The sequence below is a fragment of the Delphinapterus leucas genome, chromosome 10 (assembly GCF_059928025.1).
Source record: "Delphinapterus leucas isolate spDelLeu-1000000601 "Yukka" chromosome 10, BTC_Dleu_Yukka2, whole genome shotgun sequence".
Lineage (NCBI taxonomy): Eukaryota > Metazoa > Chordata > Mammalia > Artiodactyla > Monodontidae > Delphinapterus > Delphinapterus leucas.
In genome coordinates, this window is record NC_143138.1 from 19483110 (window position 1) to 19508230 (window position 25121).

The following is a 25121-nucleotide window of genomic DNA, read 5'->3' on the forward strand; positions in this document are numbered from 1 at the left end:
AGGTTGTTTCTCCAGGCCAAGCGAGCTACCAAATCCCCGGAGCCATGGACCACCTGGCCAGAGAATCATAAACCGAAACATCCTGACCCCTGAAAGTATGATTAAGAAATGTCACAAGATGATGACTGATCCCAGCTTCACTGGTCTCCCCCTTTAAAAACACCCCTAACTCGAAGACCAAATTGGAGTGGACCTGAGGCTTGTCTCCAACTCCCTTGCTTGGGGCCCTGCAATAAATGCTGTACTTTCCTTCACCGCAGCTCGGTATCAGTAGATTGGCTTTGCTGTGCATCGGGCGAGGGGACCCGATTTCAGTTTGGTAACAGTTGATCTTTAAAATCAGAGGAATCCCTAACATTCTCTTTATAAAATTATTGCGGTGTGCTAGGCTTTTGCCTTATGAAGTTATAATAGTCCAGTCACCATAATAGCTACCTGCTTTTATCTTTCTAATGTCATTAGATGCCAAGATATCTGTAATAATCTATCTCCGAAAACATTGAAGCTTTACAAATATTCTATAAAGTAATAGTTTATTGTTGTGGTTATTTAATAAAGTAAAAGTTGTTTGTATTTAAACATATTTTTGACCAATTTTAAGGAGATAATTTTATCTTTACCAGAACTTAACCACAAAATTACTGTTTTTGTTGATGATGTATTGATTGGAAAATAAAGTGCTAACAGGCACCATTTAAAACATTTGTGAATGACTGCTTGAAATTAATACTGATGAAAATGAATTAGATAAACTCATACGTACCAACCAAGCCTTGTGTAGGGAAATGACAAGTAGTAAGATGCTGAGGGGCTAGAAACATGCTTCAGTGGCAGAGAGCTGCCAGTAAACATTTCCTGTATGCTCCTCTCCAAAGACTGGTACATGAAAGATAAGGAATCCTGAAATAAAATGATTACAGACAGAAGAAGACACAGCATAATCAACAAAGCTACTGTTTCCTGCCAAAAGCATTAGACTTTAGGAAACAAGTTTTTACAAGTGCTGAAAAAAAACTTATCGATTCCTATCAACAAGTAAGACGACTTAAGACTGGCAATTAGGAGAGTGAAATCACACCCCCAGTGAGTGCTCACAGATGGGAGTTATAGCCCTGGAGGTCAGGGCCATCACGGAAAGAAAGAGTCAGCTGGGATTAGCCTAAACCAAGTCAGGATGGTCTATTAATTTGCAGAATGTAACTGAACAAAATAATTGTTACGAACTAAACTTTTTTTAAAGATAAGTCCATTCAAATCTAGAACTGTAATTATATTTGTATGTGTGTGTGTGTATATATATATATATATATATATATCCTTCTTTTTTTTTCCCCCCCCCAAAAAAATGAACTGAAATACCACCAGGAATGCTAGAAACTCTCCCAACCACCCTCAAATTGAGAGGCTGCTGGATTTGCTCTGAGTCCCAAGAAACCGGGCAGGCACGAGTGGTCACGTGTGGAGTGCTGGAAGCTGTATGCGAGAGAAATGAGGGGACAACAAGCCCCTCAGCTTGGGATGCTGAATTGTTCTTAGCGTGGTTACTGCAGAGACACAAATACAAACTGCAGTGGCCCTGAACAACCTGGCCAGGCACCAGATCCATGCAAGTTCAGGGAACACAACTCAAAATCCACCCAGGGGTAACATAAGACCAAACAAGAATTCCCGGGCCTGCCCCAGAGCAGAATCAGCTCAGAGCCATGGGACAGCCCTGGACAGCTCAGGCTCCAGAGAAGTGCAGGTTAAGGGCCCTGCAGGAAGGGACCGTGCCTTCCGTTTCTCCAGTCTGACTGGCAGGCCATCCACAGATTGCTCATCTGCTGCCCAGCTCTGGCATCCTCATTCATCCAGGAAGCACCATGCCAGGTACCACTCAGGCCTTGGGAATATAAAGTCCTTCTCTTACACAGTTTTCCCTTTGCAAAGGAGACTGATCTACATAATTGCAAGACCAAATGAGAGTTGTTTTGACAGAGCTTCCCAGGTCTAGGTGTGGGTACATAATTTGTAGAACTCATTGCAAAATGAAAATGCAAATTTCTTTGTTCCCAAGTTATTAAGAATTTTAAAGCAATGACAGCAGAGCATTAAACCAAGTGAGGCGGCCTTCTGTGTGACTATGCAGGCTGCAGACCTGTGAAGCAGGCCCTGCCAGGGCCCTCGACCAGCTCACAATGTCGTCTAAACCCTTCTCCCTTCCCAACTCTCGCAAGTACCTTGTATCCCTTATCTTGTGTTCCAGGCAAACAAGACTACTCAGACTTCCAAACATCGTGAAACTTTCCCAACCCACTACCAGAAATACATGCTCACTGATGAAAAACCATCTAGTATTCAAGGCCTAACTCAAATGCCACCTCCTCCATGAAGCCTTCTCTGATAGTAGGGATATAATTTTTTATCTTCATGAGAGTCTATGTACCCACCCCCACCCCCAACCATAGGATTTGTTGCATCCTACTCACAAATGGTTATTTTTGTATTTATCACCCCTATTAGACTGAAATTTTCTAAATGTCAGAGGCTATTTCCCCTTCATCTTCTATCTCCCTGGTGGAATGACACTTAAGATGATCTCATGGAGGAACTTCATATACAGTGGTGTCCCCTTGGTGTCAGGCCTTGCACAGTGAGCCTACAATATTGCTGACACACTTTGCCTAAGGACAGAGCAGAACTGGCCCCACGGCCACCTTGGGCTCCACCTGGCTTGCCAAAGGCCACTGAGATCCAGACTCTCATCATAGGATGTTTCTGGAACAAGCCAGACTTGGAGGCCAAGGATACTTGCGAGCCTGGCTCATGCCCAAGTGACTTTCAATGAACGATTAAACAACCAGCGACTCTACAAAACGCGGTATCACAGGAAGCGGCAGATGCCTGTCTCTCCATTAAAAGCCAAAAATTCTTACCACGGTCCAGGAATCCACACTAAAGAACACTCCTCGTTTGGTATAGTTTATATTTTTTCCAATATCTTTAGTTAGGGCTGCAGTCACGTTTCTATGAAAATCATTTTTCTGTACTTTTGAGCTGCTGGAAAGAGAGAAGAATAAACTGGTTAAGACTGAGGAAATAGCAACTCCCCCTGAATAACTGAGTTGAAAACTATAGTCAAGTTAATCACAGGTTAAAAGGCCATAAAATTTTAACATCTGCAAGTTGAAGGAACAGCAACACAAAAAAAATTTTAGAAAACCTTTTATAGGAGATTCCACATCTTTTAATAAATACATTTCCAAGGTTGAAAAAGCCTGTCCTTACAAAAGTAAGTTCTATAGGCGTATAAGTTTGAATTCCTTCCAGATTTAAAAAAAAAAAAAAAAATCAAAAGTCAACATTTCATACAAATGGCCAAGAAAAGGTCATAGCTGTTCGGGAAACCAGTATGCAGGTGGACTGATTTATCCTTAAAGACATGCAAGAATTAATTATACAATAAAAGTACATTTTCAAATTCATATGTTTTAACCAGTCTACCAATCAGATGCCTAAAGAAGCCAGACAGGTTTCAGAGACGCTTACAGTGGAAGCGGGGCAACAAATGAACAAAGGGGGTGTGCATAAGATACCAGCCAGTGTAGGGATCTCGACAATCTAGAGCTTGCAAACCCAACCTAAAGGCGTTCAATTTAATTAAAACAAAACAAAACTTACCTAATTCACATAAATTAAAAAGTGAGGGCTTACCTGAACACTTTTTGCACATTTTCAATTCTTTGGAAGCTCCGAACTCTCTCTCACCTTAGCATCTTTTATTGCAATGCCCTCTTTTTGAGTATCGGACACTTGCTCACCCTAAATATCTTGGTTGAAGCATCAGTTCTTCACAGGAAGTCTCCTGTGACTGAGTTAGGACACTCTGTGGTACATCCTGAGCACCCAACACTTGTCCTTCCTAATACTCAAGGGTATTTACAGCGCCCATCCACCCGCCATCCTCTGAGAGCAGAGACTGTTTCTGTCTTGTTCACAATGAGGTCTCTAAATGCCTGAACTAGTTCCTGGCACATAATGATGAGGAAATATTATTTTATAATTTGTACGTTTTACTGTATTATTAGTAATAATATTTTTTAGGATTAATATAGTTATTAAATGCATGAATGAATGGTTGGTGGTTGGTACCTGAGTCCAGCAGGGAACACCACCCCTTAGAATACAAAGCAGATCCTCTGGCCCTCTTCCTCAGAAACTAACTGAGAGGACTTCTCCCCACCCTGTCTTGTTGATAATTACTTTTTCAGGGTGGAATTTGGCCAAACTTTATGAATAATAACAATAATGATGGTAATAATAATAATAACTATTAACTATCATTTACCAGTTAATGAGCAACTTACTAATGTGCTAATTGCTTTACATCCATTCTCGCACATAATCCATACCATAATTCTGGGAGTATGGATATGTATTTATTCCAGTTTGCCAAAGGAGAAAGCTGCAGCTCAAAAAATAATTAGGCAACTTGTTTAAAAATCACACAGCTGTAAATGGCAGCCCTGGAATTTGAACCTCTGTCTACAAAGCCCATGCTTTCAGAGTCTACTGAGCACCCCTCTGAGAGAGTGAGATGTTCTTTTTCTATGAGCCATTTTGGAATCCACTTACCCGTGGGTATTGTTTTGCTGGCTGCCACATGCGATAAACAGAGGGTTCTCAGGTAGGTTGCAGTTACTGGGGAAATAGTCAAATGAGTTAGGCAGTTTTCTACCTTCTTTTCAAGCATGAGTTTTTCTGAGAATCAGTGTAACATTTCAAACCACTTCCAAAAGTCTTCATGCAGAGGTTTTATAACTTAGCCAGGCAGGACTGGTAAAGGGCCTGAGCCCTACTTAATGAGGGTGGATAAGCAGGTGCTATTACGGTAACATAGGCAGCGCCACACAGCTGGTCACCCTAGACTCACAGCCTTCCCCTTCCCTCCCGATTCCACCTGCTGAGTTCTCCCTGCTGACATGAACCATCTCAGAGTGAGAGACTGAAAGAAACTGATTCCCAACTGTGTCACCTTTTGCCCATCTATGCTCAATGTTTTAATTTCTCATTCTCATTCCTTTAAAAACAAAAACTTATAAACTAATAATTAAATAGGTAACTAAGTATCCCTTTCTACAAGTGAAAAGGTTGCTGATAGAATGTAAGAGGTGAACTTTCTCCCTAACACTGAACAGAAGCACTAAAGGAGTGGGTATTACACTGTAAGAGTCTCTTCCAGAATGAAGACTCTTCTGAAGGAGAGGAAGCTTTGGAGGTCACTGAGGGAGTTTCAGGGCAGTTATGAAGGAAGTATGAGCCTGGGGCAAAAGGACTGGTTGCTGGAAAAGGAATTCAGAAAAGAGCTGAAGGCAAACTTTTCCCATCAAAATCTTTCTTAGGGCCAGCTTTAAGCTGAGGAAAAGGTTTTCCTCAAATTCTCTTTTCTGCACCACCGGGATTTAGACGGCAGCCTTACAAGGTTAGCACTACAATTACAAATACTTTTTGAGTTAAGTAGAGTTCTGGCTGGGAACGTAACTACCGTTATTTCACTGTTTCTTTATGAGTTTCAAGTAACACAAATTTGCTTTGGAAGATCACGTATCAGTAAGTTAAGAAGTGGTTATAATGTGAAAATACATATGCTTTTCTTTCTGTCATGAGTTTGCGTTGTCTTTCTTTGGAGCATTCTCCAAATTTCCCATAGAGTTGCATAAATTCTGATGAATCTTTCTTTGCAAATGTCTGTAAAGATACAATCAATTCATGGAATTTTCTGCCTTGATAAATTAAGACAGATCAAGAGACAAGAAATCTGTTTTTTCTCAGTTATCTCCTCCTAATTAAAGAATAAGGTCCAGCTACAGAACTTTCCTTAGCTATGCTGGACAACTGAGCCAAAGACAAACACCAAAATTGTTTTTCCAATTTAAGGATCAATACACTTGGACTTTATAAAACAAATAAATGTAGGTCATTCACTCTAACATGGCCATGTGTTATGAATCCCTCCAATATAAACTTAACTTTTTTCTAACACTACTACTAGTAGCCCACATTTATCAAGTGCTTACTGTAGGCTAAACCCTTTACATGAGTGATCTCATTTACTCCTCACAAGGCCCTATGAGAAAGATAGAATTATTACTGCCTACACTTCATGCACGAGGAAACTAAGACTTGGGGAGATTTAACAATTTGCTTGGGATAGGTCAATAGAGAGTGGCACGTCTCTTAAATTCCAAAGTTCATCCTCTCTACAACACACATGGACTGAAACACCCACAGCCATAAAAGAGCTTGGGGATTTCAATGAAGGTTAATTTTCACTATTAAAAGTGCTATTTATATTGGATGGTTTCCATCTGCCACACTGTTACTTGCTGAGTCTTAAAAGCAAGGCTAAGGTTGAATTTATCAAAGGGAATTTTGTTTCAAATCAACACAATATATATAATTGTGTTGTATATACATATACACACACACATATATATATGTTGTGTATATAATATAAAACATAATATATAATTATGGTTAACATTCTTTGAATACTAGCAAATGTTTTAAGGGCAAAGGATCATCATGCAGTGTACACTGTTCTGGAGCTGTGCTCATACAGGCCCCTGAACTTATAAAGCCCAACCCTCCTATGATCCTCACCCAGAATAGCCACCCCAGTGCAGCTCCTGCCACAGAACCCTCTTTCTCCCTGCCCGCTGCTGCTTCAGCTTCCCACCCTGCCATTTCCCTGCAGCAGGTGCTGCCTCCAGGGGTCCCTATCCAGACCCATCCCTACCCTGCTCAGTTCAACAGCGTGGGAGGGAGGGGCTGCATCCTCAGCGGTATGGTCGGACATGGGTTCTGAGAGAACCTTGGCTCCCTCAGGCCATGAACAGATTTTGTGAGAGCCGAAATGTCTACTACAGCTGGATCTGGGGACAAGACCAGTCTACCCTCTTCTACACACCATCTGGGTCTCTGATGGACGCTCATCCTAGGTGTGCTGGGGAGGAACAGAAAAGGAGCTGGAGGTTGAGCAACTGTCCCATCTGGGCTAGATGTCAAATTCCAACAGAAGGCTGAGCTTTATGAATGCATTCATTTCCAATTTCATTTTGGAGTGCGGGGGTTAGGTGAAGTAACCTTTTAAACCCTAGAGCCCTGAGAGCTCGATCGGGTGGAGAGGAGGATGGCCACATCCACTGCTGGAGCTTGGGGAGGCGGACACCCCAGCCCACAGCATGGGGTCTCCCAAAAGAAACAGATGCAGTCCAGCTGTGGAAGCAGATTCCTTCCCACCTGAGCCATTTCTCCCAGACCACAAACCTTGCAATATCTACCTCTTCATCCCTAAGACAGGAGAGACATCAGCAAACTTAAACAGATGGGAGCTAGTTGGAGTTTTGAGAAAACAGTTTCCATTCTTTTCCTTTTTTTTTTTTTTTTGGCTACGCCACGTGGCATGCAGAACTTCCCCAACCAGGGATTGAACCCATGCTCCCTGCAGTGGAAGCACAGAGTCTTAACCACTGGATCACCAGGGAAGTCCCATTCTTTTCCTTCTTGATTAGGAGAGGATAGCACTTCATGAGACTTTCTTGTTCTTCATTTGATCAATTGAAAAACCTGAGAGTTATGTTGGGGACAGGGTAGCAAAGCAGGGAGTGATTGGAAGGAGAAATAGAGTAAGAATTCACCTGGTCCCATTCTTTAACATGAAACTTGTTAGACGGTAAATATTAGTGGACCAAAATGCCATATCATCCAGTCCTCCTAGAAAGTATTCTTGAAATTGTTCCACCAAAAATGGGGACTTTCTAGAATAAGTGGGATAAAGCTATGGCACAGAGAAAGAAAAATAAGTCAATAAATAAATGAATCAAGTGCTTCTCATGGTATCTTTATAACACTTTAAGATTTTGAAGAATAAATGCCTTTACCTTGGAAACAGCTAACGTCTCACCATACCTGCAACATAAGCAATAATTTTGACTGTGAGCTGTGGTTTCCACAAAGAAATGAGGCAAATTAATGAAGATAAGACTCCAGCAACATGTATCCACTATCAAGCAACTGCCTTTGAACAAGCAAAATCCATAAATCCAATATCCATTCTCAGAAAACTAAAACATTGGAAAGTTAAGGAAGTCACAATAAAATCGACTGCAAATACTTCTCTAGTTACACTTACATTTCCAAGAACTGAAGGTATGAACAGTCAACAATGGCATTTTTGGTGATGACTGCTCGGCCATAGAGTTTCTTATAAATTTCCAGGAGATCTTCAACAGGCACATACCTGAGAAAAGCATTAGAATAAGAGTTGTTTTGATTCTGAAGTTGAAGATAATAACAGCAGCAGTAGCAGCTACCAGTTATTCCAGGATTATTATGTGCCAGACAGCATGCAAAGGGCTTTACATTCATTATTTATTTAATCCTACCAACAACCCCGAGTGGTTAGTGCTATCATAGTCCTACTTCACATACAGGAAACTAAGGCACAGAAAAGTTCAATAATTTGCTCAATGCTGCAGAGCAAACGGGTACCCTAATCAAATATTTATACAAAGATAAGTAACTATAAAATATAAAAAGAATGTTTAGTTTTGTGAATTCAGAGTTCAAGGAGCAATATAAAGTATTTTTATTCTCTTGAGTTGAATTACTCTCAAGAATCATTGTTTTAAAAATACCAAAAATGGCTCCTTACCCCAACATCCTACTTTCAGAGTACATAGTGGAAGGTAGTAAAAGAGAATTCTAAGTCAATCTTTTGGTTCACAGATATTAGTTATTTCAGCTGGAAGAAGAGCAGCATTTTAAAAATTAGATTTATACTGTTATCTTTTATCTTTATTTAAAAAAAACCTTAGAATATACCAGACAGAAATCACAACCAATAAAACCTGATTTTAGTGTATTTATAAGAAGGAATCTATTGAGATTTCCATTTTTTACTTCACAAGCGCACCAGAATGGTCCTCCCCATAAACATAGCTTAAAACGCTAGACAAAATAACAAAAATATTTGCTTAGATGAATCACCAAGCTAAAAAGAAAGTGAAATTTTTCCAAAAGCCAAAAACAAATTGAAACTGGAAACTTTGGGAGGTAAGCATGTGGGAAGCCAGCTTTTGCCCTGGAGACATCTGCTAAACCTGGGAACCTAGGAGTTTTTTGTTTTGTTTTGTTTGTTTGATGGCTGTGTGGTATGCAGGAGACAGGAGATAAAGTATAGGAACCACCAAATACCAAAAGTGGGCCATCTCAGAGGAAACTCCTCATTAAAGGCTATACCTTCTGCACGAATATTAGCTAGAAATAAACTCAACATACCAACAAGGACAGCAAAGAAACCTGCCTGTCTTCATCTTGGCAAAGGATAGAGAGAGGGGAAAATATCTCCCCTGAGAACCGATAACAACTACCCAGCCCCACAAATGTTTTGTCTTTCATTCATGCCAGCTGTGTGGTCAGAAGAACTTCAAGGGTTGAAAGTAACTTAATGTGGTCCCAGGTGGTGCCTTGAGGTAGCATACAGAAAGCAAGACAAACCTTCTCTGGAGAAATGCAACTCTAATGCAAGCCTCAAGTAATTCAAGCACCAGTGAATATAACCAAAAGAAGACAAGATCCCCGATGACGCACAATTTGAAATGGACGTCTAATCCAGTGCAGATGACCTTGTGTGGAGAGTTAGAGGGAAACCTCATGTCACTGCTACCACCACCTCTTCCTGGGACATCCAAAGGCCAGCTGGCCTCATCTGATCTGGGAGTGACCTGTTGGTTCTGGGCCTCCCTTAGCTCTAAGGTAGATGGACCAGGGATGGGAATGGGCAACTTGCCAAGCCCCCAGCTCTGCTTCCTCTTTGTTCTGTAAGCACTCCTCCCAATCTCAGCTCTCCATGCTCAGGGGCTGAGGCTGGGACTGAGGGATAGAGTTCCGTCACCTGACTGCTTAGTAAACATATGAAGAAAAAACAAACAACAAAAAGTAATTACAGTAATATCTGGTAAAGCGGACTTGAAGGCAATAAGCATTGTGAGATATAAAGAGTCACCAGATAAAAAGTTCAATTCACTAGAAAAATATAAGACTTTAAAACTCGAATATACTTAACAACATATCTTCAAACACATGTATGGCAAACTAACTACAAGGAGAAACTGAAAAATTCAACCATCACAGGGGGAGATTTTTAAACAAATTTCTCAGTAATTGTTAGACCAACCAGATAAAAATAGTAAGACTATCTTAATTATAGTTTACAAATCTTCTGATTTGAGCAGTACATTTAATAAGCTTGAGCTAATAAGTATATATATAACATTAAATCAAAAATTGGAGAATTAACATTCTTTTCAAGTACAGATGGAAAACTGATAAAAATTGATCATATGCTAGACCTTAAAATCAAGACTCAAATTTCACAGGAACCGAAGAAAAGTAGAAGGAAGAAAATAAATATGAGAAAAAATAATGAAAGAGAAAAAGAACATATAGTAAAGAGGATCAACAAAGCCAAAAGTTTATTTTTTTAATAATAAAACTAAAAATATTAGACATGATTAATTGTTTTAAAATATAAGAGAAGGCAGGATAAAAAACATTATGGATAACAAAGGAATATAGGTACAAATAAAACAAGAAAAAAGCATAAGACATTATGAACTACCTTATGCCAAAATGTTCAAACACTTAGACAAAATGGAAAAGTCCTAGAAAAATATAAAACTCTTTAAGAAGAAACTGAAAAACTGTACAGTCCTAAAACCATTTAAAAAGTTTTTTAAGAGTCCCTACTTTTTAAAACACCAGGCCTAGATAGCTTTACAGACAAGTTCTACCAAACATTCAAGAAATCAAAGTTATAATCTTACACCGACTTCCAGAAAATAGCAAAGGAAGGCATACTCCCCACCTGATTTCATGAAGCCAGGATGACTTTAATACCAAAACCAAGCACAGATAGAAGAAAGGAAAATTACAGTACAAACTAACTCATAAAAATAGATGCAAAAACCCTAAACATCAAGAAGAGGTGAAGCAAATATAAAAAAAGATGATATAGCTTTGCAAAATTGGCTTTGTGCCAGGAGGTAAAGTTGATTTAATACTTGCAAATAGATTAGTATAATTCACTATATTAACAGATTAACAAATAACTATCTCAACAGATGAAGAATAAGAGTTCATTACACATGAAATTAATTTATAATAAAAACTACTAACAAACTTGAAATAGAAGGAAACTTCATTAATTTGATAAAGGATACTCCCAAAAATCTACAGCAAACTTGATGAAACGTTGAAAGCATTTTCTTTACAATAAAGAACGAGAAAAGTATGCTCAATATCACCACTTCTATTGTACTGGAAATACTAGCCAATATGATACAGCAAGAAAGAAATTATGGGTATAAAGACTGAAAAGGAAAAGCAAAAGCCACGAAGACCCAACACAGCCAAAAATAAATAAATGAATTTCAAAAAATTGTTACAATTTGTAGATTGTGAATTGTGAGTCAATTCAAAAGAATCTCCTGATAATTAGAATAAGATAGCTAAGAAATGTTGCTAGATACAAAATCAAAATTAGAAAGTCACTTACATTTCTATACACCAGCAATCAATTAGAAAATACAATTGTTGCCAAAAGTTACCATTTATGGTGCTGAGTCTAATAAAATGTGTAAGACCTCGATGGAAAAACTTATAAAATTTTAGAGTCATTAAAGACAACTTAAATAAAACATAGCATATTTTTGGATAAGAAGACTCAATATTGCAAAATTGTTAATTCTCTTCCAATTCATCTCTAGAGTCAATAGAATTCTAAACAAAATTCCAACAAGATTTTTCTTGGAACATGGCAACTTGATCCTACCAAGAGCCAAGGCAAGAGAAGGGACAAGGTACATTTGAAGAAAAAGGACAGGTTGGGAAATCAGCCCTAATAGATGTCAAAATGTATTAAAGCTGTTGTAATTTTAAAAATCAGTATTGCTCAGGGAAAGTCAATTAGACCAACAGAACATGATAGAAAACCCAGAAACTGACCCACATATGTACGGAATTTTAATTTATGTCATAGAGGGCATTACGGATCAGTGAGGAAGGGCAGACTATTGATAAATGGTTCTGAGACAATCGGTTATCTCTACAGGAAAAAAGTAAAATTTCTGTCACAGAATATACAAAAAATTAACTCCAGGTAAATTAAAGATATAAAGTTAAGAAATGAAACTATAAATGATTTAGAAGGCTACGTAGGAGAATAACCTCATTCCCTCAAGGTAGGGAAGGATTTCTTAAATAAGACATCAAAAGTACAAATTACAAAAGACAGGATTGATATATTCAACTACATTAAAATTAACAAATTCTGTTTATCAAGATACACCGTAAGTAAAAAGACATGCCACAAACTATAAAAAGATATTTATAAACAAATAAATGATAAATGGACAAAGATTAGAAACCAGAATATACAGAGAATACTCAGAAACAAAAAGGACAACCCAACAGAAAAATAGGCTAAAAACCAAACAAAAGGTTTTCACTTAAAATGAAATACAAACAATTGATAAAATACAAAAGAATATTCAACTTCATTAGTAGTCTGGGAAATGCAAATTAAAACTTTAAGGAGATACCATTACACACCAAATAGGTTAGAACAGTTTTAAAGCTGGACAATACCAAGTATTGGAGAACACACAAGAAGCAGAACAAAGCTGATGGGAGTACAAATTGGGAAGACCATTTTGAATGACAGTCTGGGATTATTTACTTAAGTTAAACATGCATAAACCCTACAGCCCAGCAATTCCACTTCTGGTGCCACTTGCTTGAAAGACATTCCCCTCTGGTGCAAAAATACATGTGCAAAAAAGTACATGGCAACACTATGTGTAAAGCAAAAACACTTTACACCAGTTACACATCCATCAATATTAGAATGAAGTCATTTTGGTATATCCACTCAATAGAGGACCATATAGTGGTGAAAATCAAGGAACTACAGCCGAACATATCGATATGATTAAATGTCAGAGAAATAATTTTAAGCAAAAACATTTTTAAGTTTAATTACATTAAATTTAAGCAAAATACATGCTGTGTAATTCTATTTATCTAAAATGAAAACCCATATAATATTTTGCATATGGATATAGCTACATGTAGTAAAACTATAGAGAAAAGCAACTAAATGATTAAGAAAATCTAGGGTAGTGATTACATCTGGTGGGAGAAAAGGTGATGTGATAGAGCGGGAAAGACTTGGAGCTTCTAGATACCAGCAATGCTCTACTTCTTAAGCTAGGTGGCAGCCACACAGTGTGCATCATCTTATTTATAAAAATACATTATTTTATATGTTTGGCATAATTCACAAATTTTTAAAAGAATCTACTTAGGCTATTCTAATCTTTAGTTTTACTTTTCAAAATTTACGAATGCAGAAGGCTCCTAATTACATTGCAAGTTATATTTCCTAAGGAAAAAATAGTCAAGCTCCTAACTGCCATTTGGTATCACACATTTAAATGTACATTGCTCTTACCAGTGCCGTGAGAGGTAATTAAAATTAAACTCAAACTGGCTCAACACGTCTCCTCCTATGATATGAGGAAAATATTTGCATCTGGTGAGTTAATGACAACACATAGCATGCTTCTTTGAACACAAATTTGCACAATCCAGATTATTAGTTCTTCACATTGCTATAGGTTTCCATTCATTGTTTTAGGTATAAGCACGTCTTTAAGAAAAAGTGATCTTTTAAAATTTTAGTGAAACACATGAATTAAGAAAGAGTCACCCATATAACCAAAAGGTTTTTTACTTTAAGAAGGACCATAAGGGTTCTTGTAAATAAACATCACTCACCAATACTTTGTATATTTAAAGGTAATTTACTATAGAAAAAAAAGATGGAGTTTACCAATTTAAAGCTAAAGTATTAGGAGACACTAGGCAATGAATTTAAATCCAATTTAAAAAGCAATGCTTTTCTAAAATAATGACGCAAATAAATGATAAAATGTAATGGGTTTTTTTACCGAAAAAAACATGCAACTTTACAGAAGTACATCTCTATGTGAAATGAGGTGTTACTGTACTCCAAACTGCAATATTAAAATAGAAAGCTAGTGGCAAGAGATTTAAAAAAATACACATTTAAGGTACAATAGTGACTGCAAGTGAAATATAACTAGCACAAAAGAAAATCTGGTAAATGTAAATAAACAGTACCGAAATCACCAACCGGATGTGCCTCAGAATAGGAGCCGTGAAAATCAATCTGAGGAAAAAAAGAGACCCATTTGTTATATCTCACAAATTAAAGCCCACAATGAAGTGAGTAGTGAAGAGGTGACAGTCTAACCCAATGATTGTTGAGAATGCCTAGTGATGGACTCACTTTTCAAAGAAACATTTAATTTTATTGCTTTATTTGTTAAAAAATGATATTGGCAGCTGAGTTGTATACTTAATATCTTGAGACAGATAAAGCTACTGTAGACATTTGCATCGAACAGGATGCATGGAAAATCTCTACTAAGTGCAAGTTTAAAGTTGGTACAGAACGGTATTAATATCAATGAATGACCAGAGGGGACTTTCAGAAGCTAAGTCACCAGGTAAGATCACAATTTTTAGTGGTGATATGGCATCCTCATATAGAAAAGTAAGAAGGAAAGAAAACAAAAACATGTGAACTTACTTTTAAAAACGGTAGAACCAAGTAGTAGGTATTTATACTTTTGTTAAGAGGTACAGCTTGAATAAAACATACAATTTCTCAAATACTGTTTGTGACTAAAACAGAATATCACATCCATCGCTGTTTTCAGTGCACATTAGTCATTCTGCCCATGTGGATGAATTTACCCAGGAAGCAAGAAGAGTAAGAGGAATGAACAGGAAAGATGGAAATCTAACAAGTACCACGTTGGGCAAAGTCTTGTTTCCATGTGAATCTGAATAACCTAAAGTTTTCCTTTTCCTAAGAGGGTCAGTTTTGGATCTTGGGTATGACAGTATCACTCCCATAAAGCCATTAAAACCTGAAGATATGTACTCACGGCTCCCATTGTCCTAAGGAATCCTTGTTCAATACCCAGGCTATGCCAGCTGACATCTGCCACCATGTGAGAGGTAATTCCAAACAAGAAAGCTACCAATTTCTCTGTGTCCTGCCAAATGAGCAAATTAGAGTTGTGTGTGTGTGGGGGGGGTTATTTTATAAAAATCTTATTAAAGGATTAATACAGATGAATTCATTTCCATCGAGACTTAACAAAAAAATCAGAGACAGGTATATTGTAGTTTCCCAAAAAACACAAAGGACTTTTAAAAATGTTTTCGAGTGCCTTGGAACTGCTTTCAGATTAATTTACTATTAGAACAAAATGACCAAGTGACAGAGCCCAAATTTTAAAAACATCATTTATTGCAGATAAAATTGAAGGTATAAATTTCAAAACACAAACACAAACCCATCATTTATTCAGGTATTAACTAGCCATCTACTATGTCCCACATGCTGTGTTTGGCACTGCAGGCATGACGGTGAGCAGCCCTCACAGAGTCTGGGGTGGGGTTGCGGGTCACAAATGGGGTTAATGTAGGAGCAGAAAGAGTACTTGGCAGGAACTGAGTATCTTTAGGGTTAGAGGCTGTGCCTACCTTATCCCAGGGAAGGGGGTAGTTCTCCCGGATATAATGAATGCTTGCATTAAGAAATGGAGTCCAGTGAGTACTCTCTGACACTTCATGAAATTGTCCTGACAAAACAAAAGCAACCCTCAGAATTCCTCCTTAAAAAGTTGGACATTCTCAATCAAATCTTCCACCACCACCTGATGTGTTGCTGCGTCCCTTCGCCTTCCCTCCAAGCCTCTTATTTTCCTGAGTCAATATTCCAAGGAAGCCTCTAGAACAGAAGGGCCAGTCAAAAGAAAAAGGAGCCTTAACTGCTCATAGCATCTGGAAACAGCTGGGCTGCAAGAAAAGCTGGAAGTATTTAAGTTCTGTGCCTTAAAGCTAAGGAGGTAAGTTATCCTTTTTTTTTTTTTTTTTCTTTTTAGGTTTTGGGTTTTTTTTTCAATCTTCTTTTCCATCACAGTCAGCCTCCCTAACAGCACAAAAGACAAAAGTAGATACTCCAAAGGCTTTCAAGCATTTGAGTTTATAATATTTTTAAATGGGGTGTCCCATATGCCTCTTTATTCCCGCAGGAGGGGTGAAAAAGACAGGAACTGACATCTACTCAAAACCTTCAAGTGCCAGATTCTTCAGGGAGTGTCACATGTCACAGCGGCAATCAAAAGCAAAACTCCACTCAGATCTCTCAGGTCAACTTTTTTATACCGTTGTTAAACTAAAAATAACCTAATCGGGTTTTGTTTAATTGAAGTATAGTTGATTTACAATGTTGTGTTAGTTTCAGGTATACAGCAAAGTAATTCAGTTATACATATACATCTTTTTCAGATTGTTTTCCATTATAGGTTATATAGTCCCCTGTGCTTGATACAAATGAACTTATTTACAAAACAGAAATAGACCCACAGACATAGAAAACAAACTTATGGTTACAAAAGGAAAAGGGAGGGAGGGGGGATAATTTAGGAGTTTGGGATTAACAGATATACACTAATATATATATATATATATATATATATATATATGTATATATATATAAATAAACAACAAAGACCTACTAACCAGTTTTAAATCACTGGTCTCTCTGAAGATGATTTTCAAAGAAGTTGTAACTAAGCAATCTGATTTTCTCCAACAGTTTTCCTAGAGATAAACTTACCATTCCTATTCTACAGAATACAGCAAAAATCCAGAATTAAGTATACCAGTAGCTCTTTTGACAAAACTTCATTTAACCAAATTGCTGGATTAACTGAAGCTCCTTGTTCCCTCTGTAAATCATATGGACTGGAAGCAAAAGAAAGCCACATCCCAGGACTGCTGGATGCTGGCAACTAGCAGGCCACTGTGCATAGGCCCAAGCATCTCGGTTCCCATGGCTCTGTTACAGTTTATGGTAGGTCAGCCATGTCTGTTTCTAATCCTGTTTATTAAGTCAATTGTCCTTGTTACTATGATGATAGAATTTAATTAGGTAAATTGATGAATTATGAGTTCAAAAAGTGGCTTCTTTGGCAACTAAGTATCTAAGAAATTTAAGTCCTTTCGAAAGATGCAATAAAAGTGAATCACCAAAGAAGAAAAAACTGTTGAAGTAGATATGTATGAGAGAAAGATAAGATTTAGAAAAACTGAGAAAATCTAGGAGGAGTCTGTGTGAAATTCCATGTAATGGTACATGTTTTATAATTCTAATTGACCTTTTCACTTCAGTCACATACTGGTCCCAATCTTTATAACAGATAAAAGGGTATATCTTATCTACTGATGTATTTAAAAAAAAAAGAGAGAGAGAGAAAATGCTGGAGTTTGCATTCCTCTTACACTCTTCTCAGAACCTTTATTATTGTGTTGGGGTTTTTTGGTCTCTAAAAAGGGCATATGTTAAGCAAAAGTATCTCAAATTTAATTGACAAAAAAATCATTTTTACTTCTTTCTTTTTCTGTGTAAGATATCAAGAAGCTGTTAAAAATATCAAGAGACATTAAAGCCTCCTAAATACAGTTTGGGAAATGCTAAATTAGAAGTTATAGGTTATCCTATTATTAGAAAGAACTACAACAAGCAGGCAAAATATAATAATAGGATAGAGAAAGGATAGTGAACAGACTAAGAGGGAAACAGGAAAAAAAACGTACAAATAGAGAATCACAAAAGCTGAGTTATCTGGGATCATAACTAGAGGCGTGAGCAGCTCTAAACATTTCATTGACTTTAAATGTATCACTGTACTGGAAAAAAAAATGAGATAACGGCTGATGACCCTAAGACTCCAAAAACGGTTTATGTGGCAACCCAATGTACTGGATGTCTTTCATTGGTCCCCCCAGACTCACTTTCCGTCCTTCTCCCTCCTGCACTGTTCCTCTGAGGTGACCTGCTTCAACTGAATACTTTGTCCTCTGGCTTGAGGTGGGCTGGTTTTGGCCAATGGGGAGAACTGACAGGAGATCAGAGAAAAGGAGGAGAGAGAGGGTGGGATATTCACTCTCCCAGCTCCCCTTCTGTGGGGTCACAGGGGGCTGGCTGCGTCCCTGACTCAAGGTCTGGCCCCATCAAGCGACCCTCTCCCTGCAGCTATGTCTGCCCCCACCCTGCACTATGCCCTGCAATTTTCTTGTATCCTGTCCACACCTTTGTAAACTGTCCCCTTATAAAACTCCCCTCAGATTATTCAGTTTGAGTATATCTTCTATGCCTCCGGGGGCCCTGACTGAAACAACTCATAAACCCAGTTCACTAATAACACTACCTTGGATTTGCATAAGACTTGACAAAATAACATGCATTAATGGCAACAGCAATTCAGTAAAGCTGCAAAGCAGGCATTAATTATTACTATTAATTAAATAGTAATTAACTAGATATTACTGTGTTATAGATGTGGAAACTGAGACTCAGCATGGAAGTGACTTTTTCAAGGTCACATGCTAACAGACAACATAGAAGGAACAAAAACTCAGACCTTTTGATTTCTTTCAAAATGTTTTCTCTTACTGCCATGAAGCAGGAAAGCAAGTCAGGGTGCTTAGAATAAAGCTTTCAGAATTTCTATGCTTAAGCAGGTAAGCTTCGGTTAAATGGAAAATTCACCTAAGTCATTGATCAATAATTGTAGAAAATATAATGTGTTATTTTATATTTTTTTGAGTCCTAGCTATTCCTATCACCCAAGGAAAAGTGACATCATTTGGTCTATAAATCTTTCGCTTACCTCTTTCGCAGATTCTGGGGTAAAAGGCGTCAGGAAACACGGTTCCAGCCTGATATGCATCCTGGTGTTCAAGTAACAGCTGGGGAGCAGGAAAATATAGAGATTAGAGGGCAAGCGTCAACAGTCTGGGAAAAGCAGGCCCAGTCAATCTCCAAGTATGGGAAGTTAGAACAATGTGATGGCGGGGCAGGGAGTGATGGAAGGAAGGAATGCAGGAAGGAAGGCGTAAACAAAGAAATTATAAAAATTCATGTATAATCCAAACAGCACCCTGTCACGTAGAACTTCAAGTTCTTTCCTACCAAAAGTAGACAGGCTGATTAAGTAGTAGCAAAAACCACCTGTTTGAATTTTATCTCCTTTCACTTTTTCTGTCCACCCACTAGAGCAGGATTTCCCCAAGGCTATTTCACTGACCCAGAACTGGTGTGTGGTAAAATTTTCAATGATCTAGTGACAATCAGTGAAATGAGAAAAATAGACATATGTACATATATATGTGTATGTGTATATATATATATATATATACACACACACATATGTTTAGAGTTGCTACCTGTGCTTTAGAGTAAGATTATATCCTTTATAAGTTAAAGGTTAAGATTATAAGCTTTTGGAGAGTTAAAAAATATCCTTTCCCCCATTAAAATGACGTACAAGTCAGTGGTAGAGGTGTTCCTTTCAGCATTCTTCCTTGGTGGCCTGGCTCACTCCATCCCATTCCGACCCCCTTATGGCTGTGCCCAGACGCACGCCAGAGTCTAGAAAATGAAGAGTACATTTCCCAGCCTCTACCGAGGAGCCCACTTCTCCCCCTTTTGCTCCTTCAGCCAGCAAGGAAGTGCTTGGCCTTTCCACAGCAAAGGTGGAGGGGGCCCAGGTGATCACAGGCAGAGTGCAGGGCATCTATTTTGCTTGTATGGAGGGTGGCTGAGGTGATGAGACCCCAGAGCCAACAGTCAAGGTGGTGGCTTCTTCCTTTCCAAACCACACAGGAGACAGCTGGACGTGGAGCTAGTGAATGGGACAGTGGCTGTCTGATTGCATGGTGGTCCTGGCAGGCCAGTTCTGCGTGTTTTCCTGGGAATCCATTCTGGACACTCAGCTTAGAGCTTGCTCCTCCATTTCTCACAGTTTATCAGCACTGAATCCCCTAATACATGGTCTTATGCCCCTCTCAGCATACGCTAGCCAGAGGGGTTTCCATGATCTGCAAATGAACTCTGACACCATGGGCAAAGTAGAAGTCTGGCACTCCAACTTTTTAATTTTTCAGTAGAGACTTACTAATAACATAGGCTATATATGAAAGCAACAAAGAAGTACCTCAAAGAACTTAAAACATAAGGAAATATAGTATCATCTACTTTTTGTTTTTGCTTTTTCAAGCAGTGTCTCATCCCCAGTCTTCTAAAGATAGAATCTCTTCCATACTGATCAGTAAGGCTGACCATAGGGGTACAAGGCCAGCATATCCACTCCCACTACAGTGCTTGGCTCAGAGCTGCACATTTGATGGAAGCTACTTCAGCTAGAACTTTCCCCAAGACTTCTCAGCTAGAGCTGTGGGGAAGATACCTTCCTCTCATCAGGGATTTTAAACTTAGAGGTTGAGTCCTGGATGGCCAGTGTCTTCCACTAGGAGAGAGAGCAACATCTAGACCTCTTGGTCCAGCTCTTTCCCAAGTCTATCAGTTACATGAACCCATAAAGTCTCCTTCTTTTCTAAAGATAGCTGGAGTTGGACTTTTGCCACTTAAAAGTAATAATTAACCTTATTGAATATTTACCTTCCAGCCACTGTTTTTCACTTTATATGCATTAAGACTTGTTGAATCTGCATCTCCCAGTGAGGCTGTGTCATTTAACAGGGAAAAATAATTCTAAAGTAAATTTTTAAAAGTAAAGGTGTCAAAAAAAAAAAAAGTAAAGGTGTCAGAAAAATAGTCAAGAAACTGCTAGGGGGAAAAAAAGTACAGAGGGAGGAGGTATCCTTCAGATATAAAAATGTATTTTTAAGCTACAGAAATTAAAACAGTATGATATCAGAACCAAAAGAGACAGATCAATGAAACAGAAGAGTAAAGAAACAGACTCAAGCATAGATAATAATTTAATGCATGATAGAGATGAATAAAGGACGGAGTAATCAACAATTGTGTTAGCACAATCCCATGGCAATGAGTATTCCATTTTTGCAGGGAATCCATACTTAGCCTAGGTGACGCTGACTTGAAGTTGACATTACCAACAACAGGTCACTGGATCACTATCATGCTTTATGTCAAAATGATACAAGATGAATTAGAGAGTTAAATGTCAAAAATAGAGCCATGAAATTAACAAGACACATCTTAAGTGAATATTTGTTTAATCTCAGAGTGGGAATGATATTTCTAAGGAAAACATACAGGCAGAAACCACAAAAGATGACGCACTTAACTACACAAAAATTTAAATGTTTCTGCATGGTTAAAAGCATCAGAAACAAATTTAAGAGAAAAATAAATAACCACAAGAATCACTTGACACATGACAGGCTACTATCTTTAATAAATAAGCCATTCTCCACATCAAGATTAGTATCGTAATAGAAAAATGAGCAAAATACACAGGGAAGGGCTTCCCTGGTGGCGCAGTGGTTAAGAATCCTCCTGCCAATGCAGGCGACATGGGTTTGAGCCCTGGTCCTGGAAGATCCCACATGCTGTGGAGCAAACTAAGCCCATGTACCACAACTACTGAAGCCCACATGCCTAGAGCCCACGCTCCGAAACAAAGAGAAGCCACCGCAGTGAGAAGCCCGCGCGCCGCCATGAAGAACAGCCCCCGCTCGCCCCAATTAGAGAAAGTTCGCACGCAGCAACGAAGACCCAAAGCAGCCAAAAATAAAATAAAGTTATGAAAAAAAAAAAGACATACGCAATTCACAGAAGAGGCAATAGAAATAGTCAATAGACACTTGAAATATATTTAACCTCATTAATAGTAAATCAATCGTTTAAATGTCTATTAAACCAATAACAAAATACCATTTTCACATATGAAATTGGCAAAAATGAAAAAATAATTTTAAAAAATAGACCATAAAAGTGAATCCATTTCCAAATCTGAATATAAAGAAATTTCAATGAAATACATGAAAAATTAAGGATATTAACCCTTTCTTGGTCATGTATATCTTCCCTGTTTTTTCCTTCTTTTTTTTTTATTTGTTTCTGGGCCAAGGGGATTCAACTATAGCAGGGCCAGGGCTGAAGGGATTTGCCAGGTAATGGATCACATACAAGGAGATCTAGCGTGTAAGAATATATATTGAGGATGATGGAGGCCAGGTTTCTCACTGTTGGAGAAAGGAGCTACAGATACACACATGGAGAAAGCTAGAATAAATCCTGTGCTGATGGGTTGAACTGGAGATGTTTTTGTGTGAACTCAGGGTTTTAAATAGGTAAAGAGACAGACACAAAAGCCAACTTCAAGTGAAATCTGGGACAGTTTGAGCATCAAGATAAATAATGTTAGTAATGTGATATAAACCACTGAATAAAATAGGAATCCATGACTGTATACGAATATAAAGAAATAGATAAATGGGGAATAAGGAAAAGCTCTACCTTACAGCAGAATGCTAACTAATAAATGTAGAAGGAATGATGGAATCAGATAAACAATTTGGCAACCATCAAAATTATTTCAGGCAAGAATAAGCAATGGATGCTAAAAAAGTTTGAGGAGAAACAGGATATTTACATTACTTCAATATATCTCCTCACAAAATATTTACTTACTAATTAATTTAAAAAGTAGAAAATATTTATTAACTTTCCAATATAAAAATGTGGCAGACACCATCTTAACCAAGTGATAAAATTAACATCAATAGGACTTCTGCTTCCAGAAGTGGGTGTACTTTTCCCTATCCTTCTTGCTAAATACAACTCAAACCCTGGGCATTGTATTCAGAACGAATATAAGATGACTAAAGGTGGAGATAAGTATGCAGATTGGCTAAGAAACTCAGGACCTGAAGAATAACACTGTGGTGAGTTCTGTGGATTTTCTTTTTACTTCATATATCCCAAACTGGATAATGGAAAAGCCAGCCACCAAGAAACTCCAATGCGTAGAGACAGAACAAAACAATGCCACAACAAAAGCCTGCTCTCTAGCCAGAGAATCAGGAAACGGACAGCCTAGCAAGACAGAGGACTTCTACACAATAACCTTTCTACTCTAGGTAAACATCACAGGAAAAACCTGTGGTCCCACCCTTCCTCACCACCAGCTAAGGTCTAGTGGGGAGCCTAGACTTATCCCCTCACCAGGCTGCAGTAAGGTGCCCCAGCACCCCAACTTCAGTGGTATCAGAAAAGGCTAAGGAGGGAGCCAGGACTTTCATCCCTCCCATCCTGCCCCCTACCCCTACCCTTTGATGTCAGTGAGACCATGAGGAGAGCCTAGGCATCCAATCCCAACTGGCAGTAACAAGGAATCTCTCCACATCCCCACTGGGGAGGGGGGCAGTGTTAGAAAAAGCCCAGGAGAAGTCAGGACATCCACCTCCAGCCAGCAATAAGAGGCCACCTCTGCCTTCTGACATCAGTAGAGGCCATGGTGAGGAGTGGCAATTAGGCACTCCTACCCCTCCTGGCCAGAGAGGCATCAGGGCAGGCCCAGTGGGGAGCCTTGAATTCTAACCCCAGCTGGCAGTTAGGAGGCATTGTCCCCTGACCCCTTCCCCGACCTGAGTGGTATCAGAAGAAGACAACTAAAACAGGAAGTTTAAATAAGATCCAGAGTCTCATAACCTAATACCTAAGATGTCCAGGTTTCAATCAAAGATCATTCATCATACCAAGAACTAGAAAGATGTCAAAAGGAATGAAAAGAGATAATCAGTAGATGCCAGCATTGAGATGGCAGAATGTTTCCAATTATCTGCCAAATATTTTAAAGCAGCCATCATAAAAATGCTTCAGTGAACAATTACGAACACAGTTGAAACAAACAAAAGAGTCAAAGAAATAGAAGATATAAAGAAGAACTGAATGGAAATTATAGAACTGAAAAATACAATAGCTGAAATAAAAGTTCAGAAATGGTACAAGTTGACATCATGTGCCTTCTGGTAAGAGGCAATGAGAAGAATACAGCATCACTTCAATGGTCTATAATATTTCTGCCCAAAAATAACCTGCAGGAGAGTCTGATCATGAGGAACCATCAGACAAAACCAAATGAAGGTGCATTCTACGGAGTTACTAGACTGTACTTTTTCAAACTATTGAGGACAATAAAGACAAGGTAGGCCTGAGGAACTGTTACATGTTGGAGGAGATCAGACAACTAAACACATGCTCCTGGAACCATAAAGTATATTGAGACAACTGGTGACATTTGTAAGAGCCTGAGGATTGGGTGATAGTGTTATTTCAATGTTGATTTCCTGATTGTGATTATTATACTGTAGTTATATAGATACATATAGTAGTTATATATATGTATATGTATATACATGGTGTCCTTGTTTTTAGGAAATATAGTCTCTCCTTATCCATGGTTTTGCTTTCCTTGGTTTCAGTTACCCATGGTTCAAAAATATTAAATGGAAAATTCCAGAAATAAAAAATTCATAGTTTTAAAATTGGGCGCCATTCTGAGTATCATGATGAAATCTCGAGCCATCCTGCTCTGTCTGCCTGGAACGTGAATCATCCCTTTGTCCAGTGTATCCTGCCCATTTGTCTCCACTATTAGATCTACTATCAAGGTAGTGCAGTGCTTGGGTTCAAGCAGCTCTTATCTTTCTCAATAATGGCCCCAAAGCACAAGAATACTGATGCTGGCAATTTGGATATGCTGAAGAGAAGCTGTAAAGTGCTTCCTTTAAGTGAAAAGGTGAACACTGTAGACTTAATAAGGAAAGAAAGTGTATGATGAGTTTGATATACAGCAAGATATACAGGAAGAACTACTGTACAGTAAGAACAAACCTTCTAGCCATGAAATTGTGAAGAAGGAAAAGGAAATTTGTGTGAATTTTGCTGCTGCACCTCAAACTGTAAAAGTTACAGCCACAGTGTGTGATTAAGTGCTTAGGTAAAATGGAAAAGACATTAAATTTGTACAATATTTTGATAGAAAGACCATATTCACATAATTTTATTATAGTATACTGTTATAATTGTTCTACTTTATTATTAGTCATTGTTGTTTCTCTTACTGTGCCTAATTCATAAA

At 38.3% G+C, this 25121-nt stretch overlaps 1 protein-coding gene across 1 annotated transcript in view; it reads right to left on the minus strand.

Moving 5' to 3' along the window:
- The window catches only part of GPLD1 (glycosylphosphatidylinositol specific phospholipase D1), an 85853-nt gene that overhangs the window by 20406 nt on the left and 40326 nt on the right, over window positions 1–25121 (minus strand). Inside the window, exons 5-15 of the mRNA XM_089918415.1 lie at window positions 18879–18957; window positions 15685–15782; window positions 15081–15191; window positions 14248–14296; window positions 13556–13610; window positions 8174–8281; window positions 7923–7950; window positions 7680–7819; window positions 4615–4680; window positions 2916–3039; window positions 764–900 (exon numbers count right to left, since the gene is read on the minus strand). Coding sequence (XP_089774541.1) covers window positions 764–900; window positions 2916–3039; window positions 4615–4680; window positions 7680–7819; window positions 7923–7950; window positions 8174–8281; window positions 13556–13610; window positions 14248–14296; window positions 15081–15191; window positions 15685–15782; window positions 18879–18957 — 995 coding nt within the window. The remainder of the gene's footprint in view (window positions 1–763; window positions 901–2915; window positions 3040–4614; window positions 4681–7679; window positions 7820–7922; window positions 7951–8173; window positions 8282–13555; window positions 13611–14247; window positions 14297–15080; window positions 15192–15684; window positions 15783–18878; window positions 18958–25121) is intronic.